The following is an 18,096-nucleotide window of genomic DNA, read 5'->3' as shown; positions in this document are numbered from 1 at the left end:
CCCTGAAATACTTCAGGCTCCTGTTGAGGCTGCAGAGCAGAATAGTAGTATTGGCTGAAGAACTGAATGTGTGATGGAAAGGAATGGAGAGATGAAAGTGTACAGGAGGGTGGTGCGTAGGGGTTACTGCCAGATAAGAGCGTCTGGGGCAGTGCTAATCAGGTCAGGTTTAAGCCTCAGAAAGACTCATTCATTAACATAAGGGAATGGGACAACTGAAAGGAAATTAACTGGCTTCTCATTTGAGATATAATGGGCCCAATTCATTATGTAAACAGGATGTAAGTTGGTCAGAAAATGGGAGTAAGAAATAAGTATTGTAATGTCCACTAATTTGCCATTGCACAATGAGTATACCTGGATTGGCAGGGACAAGCAGCTTGGGCAATATCATTTTAATACCCCACAACATACCATGGAACCATGGAATTTATTAATTTTGCTGGAGGCAAAAATCCTTGTGGGGGAAGGGCTCCAGGCATCTCTTCTCCTGTGTGTCCTTTTTGAAACTCTGCTGTTTGGTGAAATCTGTCTTTCAAAAACAAAATATATATTCTGAAGTATCTCTATAGGCCATGGACAAAAGCTTTCTTTTGGCAGGAATAATTTTAGCTTCAACCAAGGGAGGGGAGGAGGAATGCACCTTGCCTGAGGCCATGAAATCACTTCAATTCTAAGAGTGGTAAATTCTTTTTATTGGGTAGAAAATCAAACAACATATCTGGGTATTTAATATCTTGGCAATTAACTTTCTCCTTCATACATTTTACAGAATACATCATACTTCATCTCCCCTGGTTTTGTTTAATGAATTTTCTGCTCCTGCCTTCACTCCACCCGTTCTTTCTTCTTTATCCTTTTCCTATGGTAAACTTTGATGTCTTTTTCCTCCATTCATCTTTAGTGTCTGAGTCTGTTGTTCCTGCTTTCCTCCTTCTCTCTCTATCCCTCTCATTCCCCTTCTGCTTTCTTTAACTGTTTTGAGAGAAAAAGCAGGAAATTTCAGCTTAGTGCTGGAATGGCCAAACTGTAGCCTTCAGAGTTTTATTATGTAGCCTCTTGGGTACCAGTATAAAGTACTTGATTTGAAGCTGAATGTGCTAGCCCCACTGCATGCTGCGATCTTAGTTCAGATGCAGTAAATTTCAGATGGGCATCAGAATCGTGGCAGTTGCCACAGTGGACCTCAGTGGTTTAGTCATTGTTCTTATATACATCTCTTGTTGGAATTGGGGTGTCTGTCATTGCACCTAACTGTCCTGAAAAAAAATGTGATGAGCAGAAACAAAAGTAAAAGAAAGGTTACAAAAAAAATTCAATAGGACAGCATTACTGTCCCTCTATTCTGCCTGCCCTGTCACCATTTGATACTGGAGTATGTAGGAAACCGCCAATAGGACAGCCATATGAGAGCCATTGGATCCTTCAGTCATGCTGTATTTCTTTCCCAAATTTATATTTGATCAACACTGGCAGCTCCTTGCTGTGGTTGGCAGGACAGTCTGCTATTCACCCAGAGAGGGATAAGAGACCAACTGGGCACTGAGGCTAGGCGAGGTACAATCCCAGCTAATCACCCAAGAATACAAGACACGCTGTATAACTTAGTAGTCCCAAATAAAACCACAGAGAAAGGGAGGGGGAAGTTATCATCAATTCTTAACATTTTATTTCTTTACTGGGTTAAACAAGGAGCAGGAAAACCTCTGCCCCAAAATACAACAGAACTGAAAGCATTACAGGTACAGAGACTATTGAACACAGAGAGTAGTAGGATAATATTTTTAATACAACTGAATTATAGCATGGTTTTGTTTTTTATTTTTTTTGTTTTTTGTCAAACCATCTTGGAAAATAAATGTAATAGGAACTAGTGCAAAAAAGTTCTAAACATGAAGCACAGTGTATAAAATGGCATAAGAAAACTGTCCCCTCAAAGGACACAGTCACTTTCTTATGACAGAGGGGAGAAGAGAGAAATAGAGAAAGGGGAAGAGAGGGTATGGAGAAAGAGAGGGGAAGGCAGAGGGAGAAGAAAGCTGGAAAGAAAGAGAAACTGGGCACGGGGGAGTAGAAAGAATATTTTTACTTCAGCAGTATGGTTTTTTTCACCTCGCCACCATGTACTGTAAAAGGACCTTTTGCAGGTCTGAGCTCAGTAACCACCATATTTCACAAGCACTTGAGAAGGGTTTGGTCACAACCAACCTTTTTCACGTACACACAAGTCCATCCCATTGGGGCTCATTCGATCCCCAGTGTAGTTCTCTTGCCCCACTCCATGTGATTCTCTCAGAGCTGTGCTTTCCAGTGCTTGGCCCCAGATGTCAGCAAAGGGTTGGAGAGGGCATGCATGGTGCATGAGCGGTAGCTGCAGAAACAGCATCTCCTGTGCTTGGGATGGAAGAGTCAGGAGGAATGTATAAGAAATGTCTTGTTCAGGGTCCACTCCCTGAATATTAGATTTTCCCCATCCCACCCCTTAAAAACTTGTATTGAAAACTACTTCCAAGACACCAGTTCTGTGGTTTATCCAGTGGAATAGTGTCTTCAGTTTCTCTCCCATTTAAACTCGCCTGAGTGTGTGTGGGTAATCTCTGATTTTTAAAAGGCTGCCTGTCTCTGTAGTATCTGAGTGGGTGGGGTTAGAAGGTGTTGGATTGATTTTAATTTGGAAAACAAAATCAGAGTTTATTTAGTTGAATGGTTGGGGGGCAGCCAACATGGGATCAGATTTTGGGGGAGTAAGTCATGCCTCCTTGAAGGTGACAGCATCTCGGTTACACAATTCCCAGTCAAGAACACGCAGAAGCAATTCCCTAAGTATATTATCTTGGATTAAATGAACATGATCACTGTAAAACAGGAAACTCATTCTCAGTTTCACTGCTAATCTGTTGTGCCTGGAACTCCAAAGAATTGGGATAGATGATGTTTTTATTAAATATTTAACAATTCAGACATGCAGTACATGTAACCTAGCAGGAGAAAATCTTATTCAGTCATCCACTCTGTCTCTTGCTAATGGACTGGGAGGCCAGTGAGTAGTGCCACCATTGCCTGGCATTGAGATTTGTATGAAGGTCACTAGAACTGATGGCTGCATATTGAATGAGACTCAGAAGTTCTCTACAGGCTGGGTTCAATCAGGTTCTTGAGAAAGATACCGGATTAGGTGTTTTTGGCCTATGGGAGGGATTTGGAGTCCAGATATTTGGTTCCTTAGGATAGGGTGTGTAGCATCTGATTAGCTGATAAGTATGGGACAAAAAGGCAACTCCTCAAAGTATCAGAATAGGAGGGAAATGTATCTACAGAGTTCTGGAAAATACCACAGTGTGAATTTGTCCATAAGCAGCTGCTCCTGCCTTGTTCACTGAGAGATGAGGAGAGAGTCACTTGTGCTTGCTGGGAATCAGACCATTAGGCTGCACCCATTGGGTTCTTCCCTGGGAAACATATGGAATACTTTCTTTATTTCACATGTAGAGAACTTTAAAACATACCAAAGAAACGTATACCAAAATGTGTCAACTTTCTTCTAGAGAGACTATTGGTGGCTGTCCTTGGTCAGTGAGTTCTGCACATGATTTATAAATCATGTCAATGTGCTCAGGGCATGTCTGCTGGGGATAGGTTAGAATTCTAAAACTGGTTAAATTAAAATTCCAACAAATTTATAAGGAATCAAAGATTTTTAAAAATGTCCCTATCTGAAAATGGTTTATACATCATACATGACCCCCATGTTTACCTTCTTTCATAACAGAAGGGAGCCCTGAAAGGCTGGAGGAGGCGCTTTCGCCTTAAGAATTTGCACCAGGGGTAGGATGACAGTCTTCTAAGGGTAGCACTGTGCAGTACCACACAGGGGATCTGAGTTCAGATTCCACACTCTTCATTCACTTTTGTCCAGCCTTCCCTAGCTAGAAGGCTGTGATGTGGGACCTACCTAAGGGGAAAAATGACTAGAGAGTCTGGAGGACTGCTCCCCAAAATGTAAGAGGCCAGAGCAGGTGCTTTTAAATACACTTGAGACTCATCTAATGGCAAGCCTTCTAAGTGCAAAATCCAGTTTTTATAATGCTTCTCCAGTCAGCCCTGGGAAAGAAGGGTCAGTGCTGGTCTTCCTCAACTCCACACTGCTACTTTTTGGCTGGGGAAGGCAGAACTCTTGGGTTGGAGCTAGAAATGATGCAAATCTTCAAGAATTCCAATGTTCTTGTGAGAACTATGGAAATGAGCTATATAGCCCATGGTCCTTATTCTCCACCTACTCACACTAGTGTAAATCAGGGGCAGCTTCATTACAGTCAATGCAGATACAATGCAGGTTAAAAGCAATATGAGTGAATGGAGATTCAGGCCCCAAGTGTATAACAGCATCATGTCTGACCTACACAATTTCAGGTTGTAACAGGTTGTTCCAATGAAAGATTAAAAAAAAAATCAGAAAGATGGTGTCTAGAATTATCCATACAACTGAGGAGGTATCATTTATCCCACTTCTCATGTATCAACTGACTTTCTTTCCTCTCCAATCCCTCCTTAAAACATACTTTTCATAAGGCCTTTCAATTTTAATCCATCAAAATAAAAACTCTTAAATGAACAAACAAGTTTACACTTTTGAGATGGGCACTGGTCATATAGAGTTGTGTATGTAAGCTCTACTGTCTTTCTAATTGAGTCAGGAAGCAAGGCCTGTATCTTCCTCTATATTCACCAGGCACAGTATGGACTGTGAGTAAATAACAATAGTCACCCAACAAAATCACTGTCTAAGGAGCAACATGGGTTTGAAAATAATCTGAAGGACTGCCAAGAAGCCACTGCACCTCTGAAATGTAGAACAAAGCAACACTGACCTGGAAAGGAAGGCTCCACACAATCCTCACACATACACGCCAATATCAGAAGACTGTAAATAAGGACCATTTGAAAGGAAAAATAGAGACCCTTAACTTTCCATTGATCAGACACCTCTTTTGTCCCACTGAAATGCATTAGAATAATTTTTTTTGAAAGGTCAGCATGAAAAGATTGTAACATTTTGGCTAACTATGGGGGACTATCCTTGCTAACCCACATGGAAAATAATTTAATAGAGAATTTTGTCCCTGTTATTAGAATTCTTTAGGATGGTTCCAACAGTCTATAGAAAGGATCACATCTTCTATTAATTAAATTATGTACGTTTTTACAGTGAGTTCCACAGAATCCTATTAAATTTCTGTAGAACTATATTGCCATCATCCATATTAAATTCATATTTCTTTATGGTAATAAAGAGATGTGGTGACTAGGCATCATATTTGTGATTGTTACAAGCCAGTGTAAGGTTTTCTGGCTAGAGACCATGCTAAAAAGCATAACAATAAAGTCTGAACACGAACTAGTGACCCTCCTTAACAGGAATCAAAATGTAATGTTCCACAGTCAGTGAAAACAGCCATAATCATTTGATCCCTACCAAGTGCAGCACAAGAAAGCAATGATGGTGAGAAAAAGTGAGGGGTGTTTAGAAACGGAAGGTGCCAATGTACTGCCAATGAGCTGCCATCTTTGTAAACTAGCAGCAATGGAAGTGGTAGACATCATGTGTAAAGTTTTGTTTAAGGTGGGGCAAGGGGAACTGCCTCCTTCCAAATGTTGTCTGGGGTGCTGAGGGACAGTGACTGAGCTGCCCTAACATCTTCCACTGAAGCAGAGCAAAAATATGTTCAACAAAACCATTTCAAGGTGTTTTCTGAGTGTTACCAAGTTACTTGACATGTTTTACTTTAGTTATCAGACTTTTTGAAAATATTTTCTCTAATCCAGTGTCTGGATGAAGAAGGGACTCCCTGGGAATCCTTCACCTGGGGTGGCAGGTTATCCATATTTTCACAGGAAAGAGGTTCAGCTAATGAGTAATCTCTATCAGAGGAAACAAAGCCTTTCTTTCAGATTTTTCTTCAATTATTTTTAGATAAATTAAAGTACAATTTGTAGAAAACTAAGTGCAAAGCACAAAACAAATACCCCAGAAAGATCCAGATAGAAAATGGGCAGCTGTTTCACTAGTTTCCCCTTCACAACTTTACCAGTGCACCTCATTCCTGACTTGCTACTTTCCCTGCTATTTCAGGCATGGGCGTCTCCTGAGTAGAACCTGCCAATAATGTCAAATTATGTGGTGACTAATGATGTGGATAAATATTCATCAAGTCTATGTGTCCTGTGGAAAGAGAAGAGAATCCTGGCAACTCTGCCCCTGTCAGATCCCCACATTGACCCAAACAGACCCTGTACGGGAGGGGAAGCACGCTGTATCACAAGGGCAGTAAGGAGCTACTGCTGTGAGAACAGGTTCTTTCTCCCAATGGAGCAGAGCTCAGTTTGCATTGTGGGGAACATTTGATTTTACACATCTGCACCAATGCATGGAGTCTTTCTTGGGGGAAGAGACTCCAACCCACTGAACCAGAAGGGAAAGTAAGTAGCACCTTGATTCTGAATTTTTAGTAAGATAAATCCATTTGGGGTCAGTGTTTTCTAAACACACATCTCAATGTGCTGAAATCTGCTTCAGAGAGGGATCTCATCCTTGGAGCCCATGTTCAGTTATATGAGTCATAAATGTTCATGCATGCATTCTGTGGAGAGGCTTGTACACTCTCCTCTTTCCTTGTTTCACATATTAAATAGTACCTGGACTAGTCAGAAACATTGTTATAATATAAGCAATGTAAATGGGCTTTACTGAGGCAGTCTAAGTGAGAGAGAGAGCATCCCACAATATATCAGAGAGCGGGCTAGCATACACAGAGGTTTATTATAAGTGTAATGTCACAGTCAGACCAGAAAGAGGATTTTATCAGACAGCCTTATAATGATGAGGTGTAATAAACATGGCTTCCAGCTGCTCAATCCTGTTCTGAGAACAGCCCAGCCTGGATTAATTTAACTAGACTGGCAAAGTGTTGAATACAGCATATGGTGCACTAAAACCACAGAACTTACTGACAACAGCCTGGACTTGTTAGAGAAAATAACTCTTTTCAAAAGCTTGTTTCTGTGAAGATTCAGCTCTTCCCCCCAATCACCCCTTGGTAACAAGCACGTTCGAGGACAGAGAGAAAGCACTAACACAAATCAGCATAGTCAGGGGACTGTCCTGAGCCTGTTATGCCAATGGAAACCCAGCACCATGCTTCCCTGAATTGCCCTCCATTCCAGGCGGATGGGGTGGCTTTCCTGTTGGTGCAATAATAGACTCTTATTTGTGAATCTTATGGGAAACTAGCATGAAAAATCTTTTGGATTTCATTTTAAATCCACAGCATAACTATGCTGCAAGGTCTCTTTAAATTACTTTGTAACTGCCTAGCATTCAATTGATTAAAACTGTGTGTTTACATGGTAGTTACATGCTCCTGCAGGTTTCTCACTAATTACACCTATGGCCAGATTTGTAGATGGTGTCAATATCTACAGTTGGACCTAGATTTTGAAAATAGCTTAGCACTCTTCTGCTCCCCCTGTTCTCTAACAACTTGCTGTAAGTGACCTGCCCAGTCCAGGCAAGCAAACTATCAACACTTACCAATTAAATAAGGAGCATTTGGAGCATATTTTATTTATTAATAGTGCAAGAATGACAGCGTTGAACTCTGATTTGCTCACATAGCTATGTGGTCACCCCATGTCCTGAAGAAAGGGGTTTCTTTGCAGAACTCTGCTCTGATGCAGCATTGGTCATCAAGGAACAAACAGAAATGCATCTGCAGTCTATGCCAAACAAGATGTTATTACAATCATTGGGCAATGGCATTTCTCACAGTAACTGTGTCATCTGGAAACTAGAAAGTCTTCTCAGGACAATTACAGTGATGGGTAGAAAGAATAAAGCAAATGGAGAAGGGACAATGGCTTTGATCTATATCACAAACCATGACAACCCTGAAACAGGTACCAAGGTACTTTGGAAAAGAGGTGCAGCTCATCATCTGATATTGATAAATATCAGTAAATGTCCTGAAGCACATAGTGTGTTCCAACAAAACCCTACCCAACTTCTTCAGGCTCCATTTCAAGTTACAAAACCCTACCCAACCTCCTCGGGCTCCATTCCACATCCACAAAACCTTATCTGTTCTATTTTAGTTCAGTCATACAGCATTTCTATACTTGGCACTGAACAGTGAACTGGTGGATAAAAGCCTGTCCTGAAAATGTAGTTAGTTTCTGTGGCAGATTCTCTCCTTTCTTCAGATTAAGGCTCTGACAGGTTCTGTACCCCCCAGATTGGAGGACTGCAAACAATTCAGATAATACACAGAACTACACAAACTTTCCTTATATCATTATGTGGCTTCCTGTTAATATATGACACACGTAAGGCCTGATTCTCATTGACCCTAATGATCCTTTACACTGCCCTGGTGGTGTAAAAGGCTCTGGCAGGATACAAGGGCATTAAGGTGGAAATAATTATATTTATGCCCATTTTATGGTCTCTTTAGACTGCCTTAGTGTAAATGAGATTCAGGTCCACTGTCTTCAAGGGATCACCTAGCATTCACACAGAGTAGAAATGACATGAAAAAAAAATTAGAAACAGGCCACTCTGCCTATCTGTGGCTGAGCAGTACCCAGAATTTTCTGCTGGGTGTCTGATCTGAACAGAACTCAGACCAGACATTGAACAAGTTTGGTTGCTCAGGACCATGTGCTGATGTGCCATCCAGCCTGCCCTTCTCCATCCTGTTGTATTGTTTAAAGACTGGACTCATCCTATCTGAAGTAGACACTTGGAATTAGGTGGCCATTCAAACCTTGGCAATACTTGTGAAGTCTAGTTTCCTTAAAAAATGAATCAGATTCTATTATCCTGAGATAGGAACATGCTTGTGCATCTTCCTTTGGCCTCGGTCATCTGATCAAGTCATCATAGCTGCCACAAAAGCTGGTTTCAAATACCAAGGCAAAAATTTCCAAGACCAAAAAAGTCTGATTCATGTTTGCTAAACTGTTGCACATACCAATTCTCAGATCAGACTGAACCAAACTGCAGATACAGAGTAGCTGTTGTGAATATCCACACAAGGCCTGTCTGACTCACAGTGGGTGCAAACAGCAACCGGATCTGTCTTGAAAAGAGCCCCCAGGATCTGCCCTGGAAACTATTTGTATCAGCCATATTATCTAATTTTTGCCTGATGGCCAATGTGGCTGTTCGGAGCTATGAGAATGATGTTCACAGGCTTTATGCATTCAGGACTTTGGTAATGCATGGTAAATAATAACATGTAAACATCATCCAAAAATTCTGAGGTTCAAGTCAAATAGGAATCCAAACATTCAGCTGCCTTTCCGAGCCTCTTTGGTTTGGAAGAGGGCTGGAAATGTCAGAAAATCCAGCTTTCCCATGAGATTTCTGTAACTTCCTTCTTTCAGCCAGGCAGGAAGTAGCTTTTCTCATGGTGTTTTGGTTATTTCTGCTTCAGTTAAACAGAAGTCAGGAAACACAAAAGTATTACAAATCCTGAACTTTATGGAATTTCATTGACCTTCAGATGGGTCTAGGCTCGGTTTGAAATTTGACAGAAGAACCAGTCTAATTCTGATTTCAGTTGGTTTGCCTGATCTCTAGCTACAACCAGCTGGCCACTGCACATACTGTCTCAGCTGGTGGGATCTAGAACCAGTTAGAAGATCTTAATTTTTCCCTAAATGAGCCATGCGAGATGAATAATAAATGCTCCAGGTCACTGTGACCAGGAGAGAGGGAGTGCATCTAACTGTGCCTTCCCTCGCCAAAATGAGCTTTGTCCTCACTAATATTTGACCCTTAATACCTCTCTCATTCCTGATTGGTTTGTTTTTCTGTTTCCAGCTAATCCCCCCTCTTATTCCTTCCTAAAATGTCATTTACTCCTCCTAGTGATATTATCAGCCTGTTATAGAAACATCACTGCACAGTATGAGAGAAATCACCCTGAATATGGGCTCTGCAGGAGGAAATTTCAGCTACACAGGGACATAAAAGGGGGAGTGCCACATGCCCCAAATTGCAACATTCCCTGTAAGTATAAATCCAAGTCCTTAGGATGGAGATTGAGTTTGGACATAAAGGTGAGTCAGTCTAAGCTGTTGCCAATCAACATCTTGCCAGGCTGAGTGTTGCAGTTCCAGCAGGACTTCCAAGAGTTATATAATCAGTGCTGGGCATAGTGCACATGAAACCTCTCTTCCTCACCTGTGCTTTATTAGCAGGTGGCATTTATTTGGGAGCCTGTTTCCTTATAGGCTGGATTTCTCCAGTCCTCATCCCACATGCTGTAGCAGTTTGTAACTGGGAAACTGTAGAGGTTGCAATTTGGGGCTTTTTATCCATTTATTACTATCCCTGACCCCACTGCAACATAGTGCAGTTGGCTCTGCCCTGCCTCTGCTCACTGTGACATGACACTTCCATCTTCCTCCGCCTATGCACTAAATAGGTGGCATTTGCCTCTTGCAGACTCTTGTTTCCCTAAGTGCTGCCCTCTTCAAACTCAAACTTTCTGCTGTTGGAGAAAACAAAGCAACAGGAGTTTAAGGAAATTCTGGGGGGACATTGCAGATTGAAGTGTTAGTAACTCTGGGAATATCGTTTCCTTTCATCCCATACTCCATCCTTCTCTCTACTCCCTGTCAATATCCATAGGGGATGGTCTTCATATTTAGTGTATCAAAGGACAAGCATGGCACAGACATTCAGGCACAGAAGGGAAAGGGCTGACTGGGATAAGAAACACAACCCCATATGGCACACACAATGCAGTGTAATACATCTTCCACCCCAATAACTTAGCCTTACAAATGGATTCTGTCTGTTGGCAACAGAGTGAGCCCAACACCAGGGCTACCCAGACAGAGGGAATGTCACATTAAGGACCCAAGACTGTCCCTCAGCAGAGAGAGGTTTGCTGAGAAGTTAGCTGGGGTTTGTTTTGAGGTGTTTGTGTTGCTGTATATGCCATCTGGCAGCTTTGGGGAGATAGGATGATGAGGTTTAAAGACTGAGGGGAAAAAAGGAATAACGGATAAACCAATTTCTTGAACCCATGCACCAAGTCATCCAGTTGGTAGGTAAAATATGGGTGCCACATGACACACCTCAGAGATGGCGGGAAGAGCAGTGGCATTTTGATGGGGAGAACTCTTCCAAAGGTACCCTCTCCCATCCCAGTCCCCCTCCCCTTTGCCATACCTCTTTGCGTTAGCTCCCAGAGCCTCTACCAGGCAGGATGCACACAGCTGAAAGGCTGTTGATAACCGAACCCTTCTCAAAGCTGAGTCCCACAGCCCTGTGCGCATTAAAGACTCTTCATCACGGGGATGCCCCGTGGCGAGCAGCTCTTGGGGGTGTGCGTCGGGGTGTGTGTGTGCGTCACCCCCAATCCTGTGCCTCCCATTGGAGGAATAGTGTGTGCCCCCTTTGGCGGGAAAAGAGCCGGCACTCTGCTTGGACGTTTCCTTTTCCCTCTGGGTCACTCATCTCTTGTTATGCTCTCATCCATGGCAGGCAGGGCCTCCAAGCTCAGCCCCCCGCTGGCAGCCCCCCCACTGCTGTGCACGCTTGAGAAGGACACCATGGTGTGGAGAAGCATAAGGACCAGGACGCACAGTCTGATTTTGCTGTTGCTGAGGCGAGACCCTGCGGAGACAGGCAGCAAAGATGGTGGGTGGGGTTGGTGGTACTGGTGGTGGTGATGGTGGTGGTAGAGGTGATAGTGATGCTGCTGGTGGTGATGAAGGTGGGGGTCATGGTGGTGGTAATGGAATGACTCCGATTCCGTGGATTTGGGGGACGCATTGTAGTTGCTGTCTGATGGGTGGTCACAAGAGTCCCATTGCACATCGCAGCACTTTGCTTCCTCATTGGATAATTGGTTCTCTAGCAACCCTGGCAAAACATAACAACAGATGGTGAGAATCAGTGAAAGTGCAGGGGAAGTCCAATAGAGAGTAAAGCCATAGGCCTGCCAGAAAATCCACCTGCAGTAGGAAAAAAGTGTTTCGGTTCTGGTTGGCTGCCTTCTCCTGGACAACTTTCAGCCTAAGGATTGAGACTCTGAGCAACTTTCCTCTGGGCAGATTTTCTTCTGGGACTGAGACCCGAGGTCACATTCCCCCAGAAAAAAAGTAACCATAATCCAAGTCCACTTTATTCTATGACCCAAAGACCAAGTGTAATGATACTTTGGGACAAAGCTGTGGACATCTTGGGCTGTGTATTTATCAAATCTTACAAGTTATACAGGATCAGGCCAGTCAGTCATCGATGGGAGCCCTGCCAGGAAAACCTAGTGCTATGGTAGGTGGCAGGATGGAAAGTTTGTACTGTCCCTACCTATTCTGTACCTGTTGTGTGGATGGATAAATAGAGGACTTCAGTCTCTGAGCACCTGCCATCAGTACTAAACAGACTTTAAAAAAAGGAAATCCTATGACATCTTTTGTAGCAGTTAGTGTCAATGAGCTGGTCAGACTTTAAACCAGTCACATTTTGTCTCACTAAATAGTCCCTTGAAGTTTCAGTTGGAGTTCACTTGTCCTAGGTCCATGACCTTCTTACCCGTACAGATGAAGCCAGGCAACCCTCCATAGATCAGCTCGTCATTGTCAGGTAACACAAAGGGGCACCTGGTCTGCACCTCCAGGCAGTATTGCTTGCATGGAATCCGGTGTCGGCACTGTTGTTGTGTCACATTGAAATACTCGGAGCACAGCCAGGCCTTGTAGACAGCCTATGGGAGAAAACAAGGTGCCACAAGAGGCAACGTCACATCAGCAAAAACATGTATGTTAAAACCACTTCATAATCTTGGTTTTTAGTGCCAGTTAAAAGGAGATGTATGGTGAGCTCTTACATCACTGTTAATCTCAATAAATATTTGTTAATACATCAGCGTTACTTATTGAATTAACTGTTTCATTTAAAGCAAACTGAAAGATGTTAGTGTGAAATTCAATTCACAATCTAAAACTTCTACAAGAGTAAAGCGAATGAACATATAGACTTCTGTACTCTACTGGTAGGTCCTTAGACATCATTCATTAGAGACTTTATGACACTGTCAAGGTTGATAGGCTCAAAGTTTCACCTCTTTGCAAAAGTCATGAAATTATTTGTTTCCTCTTTAAAAATAAGTGAGGAAATGCTCTTTTCTCTTATGACCATCAGTCATAAGCAATCCTACAAACAATGAAACAACACTGGCAGCCTAGTAAGTAACCCTACAATAATGAACTATGTCGTGCAGCCCAACATTAATGAGAAACTCTACAACAGCAAGTCAGCATGGGCAGCCCAGTATAATAAACCATGGTATGAAATCTAGCACTTGTGAGCAACCCCAAAACAAACAACAGTTGACAGAGGTATTAAAGACACACAGACGCACATACTTATATGAGTCACAATGGCATCCACAGTGACACTAGCTAAGATAAAATTACCAGGGCTCTTGATCCTCACACTTCAGGATGTAAACTGCTCACCGGCTGGAGTCAGGAAGGAATTTACCTCTGAGAGAATACTGCATAATAAGAGTCATTATAGAGATTTTACATCTTCCTGTGAAGTATCCAGCATTGGTCACTGCTGGAGACTGGATACTTGGTTTGATGGACCTTTGGAGTGGTTTAGTTTGACAATACCTGACTGACAATGTCTGACAATATAACTGCTGGAAAATCTACATTAGCTTCAGCCAGTGGGGAGACTCGTGGATATTACCAATCCTGCCTTACACTTTATTCTGAACTATATTCATAAAAGGTAGCTCACTGTTAGTTAGAATTGCCTCAGACCTCTTCCGCCTCACTGTTAAATCTATTCATCTTCTGCATCCATTTACCTGTTGCTCAGGTGGAATCCTTTATTCATGGAAAACATGCCATTTCTCTTGGTTCAGATGGGCATATCTCATGGGCAACACTGCATTTCATAGACATATTTTAATGGCCAATATGGACTAAACAATGCTTTACCCAGTGCTAGAAATGTTCCTGTGTGCCCCTAAACAAGGATTTTGCACTCACCTTTTAGCTGGTTAAAGCTGTACTTTTCAAAACTCTCAGAATCAAAGGCTGGCTTGTGTGTAGCTTGTAATTAGGCTCTGCTTGTGCCTGCCTCAACATTTATACTCCATGTGTCATTTTTTTGAAGTCTGTCAGGCTTATCAACAGTAGCAACTCCTCTAGGGCAAACAGCATAGTGAAGGTCGGCCCGCCCCCAAGTAGGCAAAACGATGCAGTAATGGGGGAGAGGAAAACCCTCTCAAGAACTGGCTAATGGAGATGCCCCTCCCCAGCAAAGAAAATAGATTAATAAATTCTAAGATCAGAAAGGACAATTGTGATCATCTAGTCTGACCTCCTGGATAACACAGGGTAGAGAAATTCCCCACAATAATTCCTAGAACAGATCTTTTAGTAAAACATCCAATCTTAATTTAAAAATTGTCAGTGATGGAGAATTCACGAGGACCCTTGGTAAATTGTTTCAAAGATTTGTTAATAAAGTTTTCCGCTTTGTGGGATAGTGGGATGGGCTGGTCCCCTTCCCCCTAAGCAGGGGTGTGTGCAGGAAATGTAAACTTAAATGTTATTGGAGGAGCATGTTAAATACACACAAAAGAAAGGTTCATGTGACACCTCTCCTCCCCCCGCCCCCCCGATTTCTTGGGATGCCTCTGGCACAGATGTCCAGCAGTAAGGAGGCATCCCAGGGATGGGGGAAGCAGCTGGTGGCGGGCTGCTGGCTGAGCTAATCCTCCTCTGACCCTCACAGCTTCTGCTTCTACTTCCCTGCTGCAGGAGTCCCACTGCTGCTGTCTGCTTTTCAGATTGCCCACTGAGGTGAGTCAGGGGGTGGAGACAGAGGCAATTCTGGGACTCCAGCAGCTGGCTGCAGCTGTAGGGATGGGAGGAGGAGCTTAGCTAGCAGCCAGCTACCCTGCTGCTTTCTTCCGCCCTGCACTGCAGGGACACATGGAGATTTTTGCGGGGAGCATGCCCCTGCTTATCCCCTCTTGTGCATGCCCCTGCTCCTAAGCTTCACTATTTGCTATTTCCCATTGTTTCTTTCCCCACTGACCTCAGTGGTCTGGTCTGCAGGCTCAGTCTGCAAACCAAGAGCAGGCCCGATGACTCCCTTTAAGGCCCTATCTGCACCTATCTCCTTGCTCACTCTGCCACATCCCCAACTCTCAGGTATATGTACAGCAAGCAGAAACTGGTGAAAAGTTTTAACTTCATATTTCTTGGAAACAGAGATCTCATGTTTTTCACAGAAAATGGTAAATTTCCCATTTTCCATGAAATCCATGACAACAGCAGCAAGAAAACAGCATCCCTACAGCACTCCAGTGCACATATCACTGTGGTATCTAGGCATCAAATACAAAATTAAGACTCATATTAAGGACTACATCGAACTCCTTCTGAAATCTAATCGAAAGATTCCCAGGGAGTTCAATGAGAACTGGGTAATTCTTTGTGTGTTCTTGAAATGAATCTTGCTCTATTACATTCAGCTGCCTTACTTGGAATTTTACAAGAATCTTTTACTCTTTTTTCAGCCTTCATTTGTACAGAAAGAATTATAATTAGTATTTGTTTATACAGTGGTAGCGCTACAAGATCCCACTCAGGAACAGGGCCCCTTTGTGCATGGGGCTGCACAGACACACAGGAAGACATGGTCCCTTTCCCAGAGAGATTACGGTCTAACTTGAAAGAAGATAACAAATAATTGTAACAAACAGTAGGAGGGAAGGGAGAAGGAGGATGAAGGTAGATTAGATAAGTGAGCCATATGTACAGCTTCAAAGACTTTGGCTGCAGGCTGGGCTCACTGTGATCTCCTCTGAGAGGGAATTCCACAGTCAGGCACCCTCTGCTGAGAAAGCTGTTTCCTGGTATCCCCATGCTCTATCACCTGTCATCTCAAATCAATTAAGGGTTCAGTGGAAGAGGTTTGGCCTTTTTTGAGCCATGTGGATATTTCCTACATGAGCACTTTCACAACCCGAATGGAAATGTCTAATAGGACATACTGTGACATAATTGCACATGATGTTGAGCAACACAGAACACACAAAAGAAGCAAATTCACTCCTGCAAGCAAAATCAACAGCACTAGCTGTCCCACATTAACCCCACAGTCCAGAGGCTTCACAGTGCATCTGTCTTACTATGCTTCTGTTTTATCATGCAAATTAAAGTAATGCTGAGTTAGTGGTATATGCGACTGTCTGGAATTGCACAGTCCAGGAAGTATCCCACTTAGAAGAGCCCATTCCCAAGCTCTTCTTTACTTCTTTCTTCTGCTCTAAGTGTCCCAATACTCAGGCAGAGCCTTACGGAAACAGTCGAACATACTCCAGTACAAAGCACAACAGGTGCCTGCAGATATCTCCACTGGCAACCCAGCAAGGGTGCATCAGGGTGAAACTCCTGTCTTAGCTTGCAGGATGGGGGACATCTGCCTTTTCATTTCTCAGCTACTGTAAGAGCCCAGGAAAGGGAGGCTTCACATAATGGAGTGTAGCAGTTAACATCAGGCGAACAGGTGAGAAATCATGGCCCTGACAAGTTAGCTCAAACAGACATTTCCTGCCTGTGCTAGTATAAAGCAGTGGCTCTCAACCTTTCCAGACTACTGTATCCCTTTTCAGGAGTTTGAGTGGTCTTGCGTATTCCCAAGTTTCACCTCACTTAAAAACTACTTGCTTACAAAATCAGACATAAATATATATAGGTGTCACAGCACACTTTTACTGAAAAATTACTTATTTTCTCATTTTTACCATATAATTATAAAATAAATCAATTGGAATATAAAGATAGTACTTACAGTTCAGTGTATAGTATATAGAGCAGTATAAACAAGTCATTGTCTGTATGAAATTTTAGTTTGTGCTGACTTTGCTAGTGCTTTTTATGTAGCCCATTATAAAACTAGGCAAATATCTAGATGAGTTGATGTATCCCCTGGAAGACCTCGGCATATCTGCAGGGGTACGTGTATTTCTGGTTGAGAACCACTGGTACAAAGTACTTCAGGGACTGGCTGTTGAGTGCCTCTGGGGTCAGGTGTTCGAGGTTTTCCTGGAGAAAGACTGAGAATAAGCTCCTGCCAGCCTTCCAAATTAGCACAGGGTCCTGCAGTCTTGAGAGCTTCCATTGTACTACCTGATAGCACAGAAACTCTATTAGCTTGAAGCCCAGTGCTGTGCTAGAGGCTGTGTTATCCCTTTTGCTGTGAATGACCAAGAGGCAACAAGAGGATGACACAACACAAAATTGCACAAAATTTCCATGTGTCCCAGGGTGAGATGAAGGCATGGCAGCATTCCCACTTCCCTGGGTTTGCAGAAGTTTGTAGTTGAAGTGACTATTTCTGACCCAAATGCTTCACTTCAGTAGAACATACCAAATTCACCAGGAAAAACAATCTGTAGTGTTTCATAAAGCAGTATCCAATAGATGCTAGACCCCAGTCTGTACCCTGTGCTAACAGGTGCAACCTGTAGGTCAACTAGCCTCAAATTGTTGGTTCTCCCTCTGCTACCAAACAGAGACAGGATGTCATTTGGTATTTGTAATTTAATTTTCCTTTGAAAGGGAAAATAGTGCAGGTGAGATTGAGGTGCTGAATTGACAGCTCTAGAGACATGTCTCTGTCTATCCCCACAAGAAGCACAACACAGGCTGCAGTAGTGTAAGTCCTGGTCTACACTGCCGCCAGCGATTGACGGGAGATACACAAACTACATAATGTAGCTTGCGTATGTCCCATTGATGTACTTACATTGATGTACCGTGATGTCTCCACAGCACTGCGTCGACGGGAGACGCCCTTCCGTTGATTCAGCCTTACTCCTTTTGGGGAGGCGGATACCGGCATAGACCTGAGAGGCCATCTGGGATTGATTGAACAGGTCTACTTGACCCGCTCAATTGATCCCACTGCATTGATCACTGCAGAGCCTTCAGTGTAGACATACCCTAAGCTTTGATCTACACATCTCCCTGACAGTGTCCATTGCCAGGAAG

General features: G+C 43.0%; 1 protein-coding gene across 1 annotated transcript in view; it reads right to left on the bottom strand.

Annotated features, from left to right (window-relative positions):
* Nucleotides 1-10,982: 10,982 nt before the first annotated feature.
* Nucleotides 10,983-18,096, bottom strand: part of NALF2 (NALCN channel auxiliary factor 2) — a 67,442-nt gene continuing 60,328 nt past the window's right edge. The window contains 2 exon segments of the mRNA XM_067549735.1: nucleotides 10,983-11,935; nucleotides 12,608-12,779. Of these exon segments, the coding sequence (XP_067405836.1) occupies nucleotides 11,520-11,935; nucleotides 12,608-12,779 (588 nt within the window). The 3' untranslated portion in view covers nucleotides 10,983-11,519.

This window comes from Emydura macquarii, unplaced genomic scaffold (genome assembly GCF_026122565.2).
Source record: "Emydura macquarii macquarii isolate MOO-44397 ecotype Brisbane River unplaced genomic scaffold, CSIRO-AGI_Emac_v2 contig_1253, whole genome shotgun sequence".
Classification (NCBI taxonomy): domain Eukaryota; kingdom Metazoa; phylum Chordata; order Testudines; family Chelidae; genus Emydura; species Emydura macquarii.
Note: the sequence above shows the minus strand (reverse complement) of the source record. Positions and strands in the feature narration are given on the sequence as shown.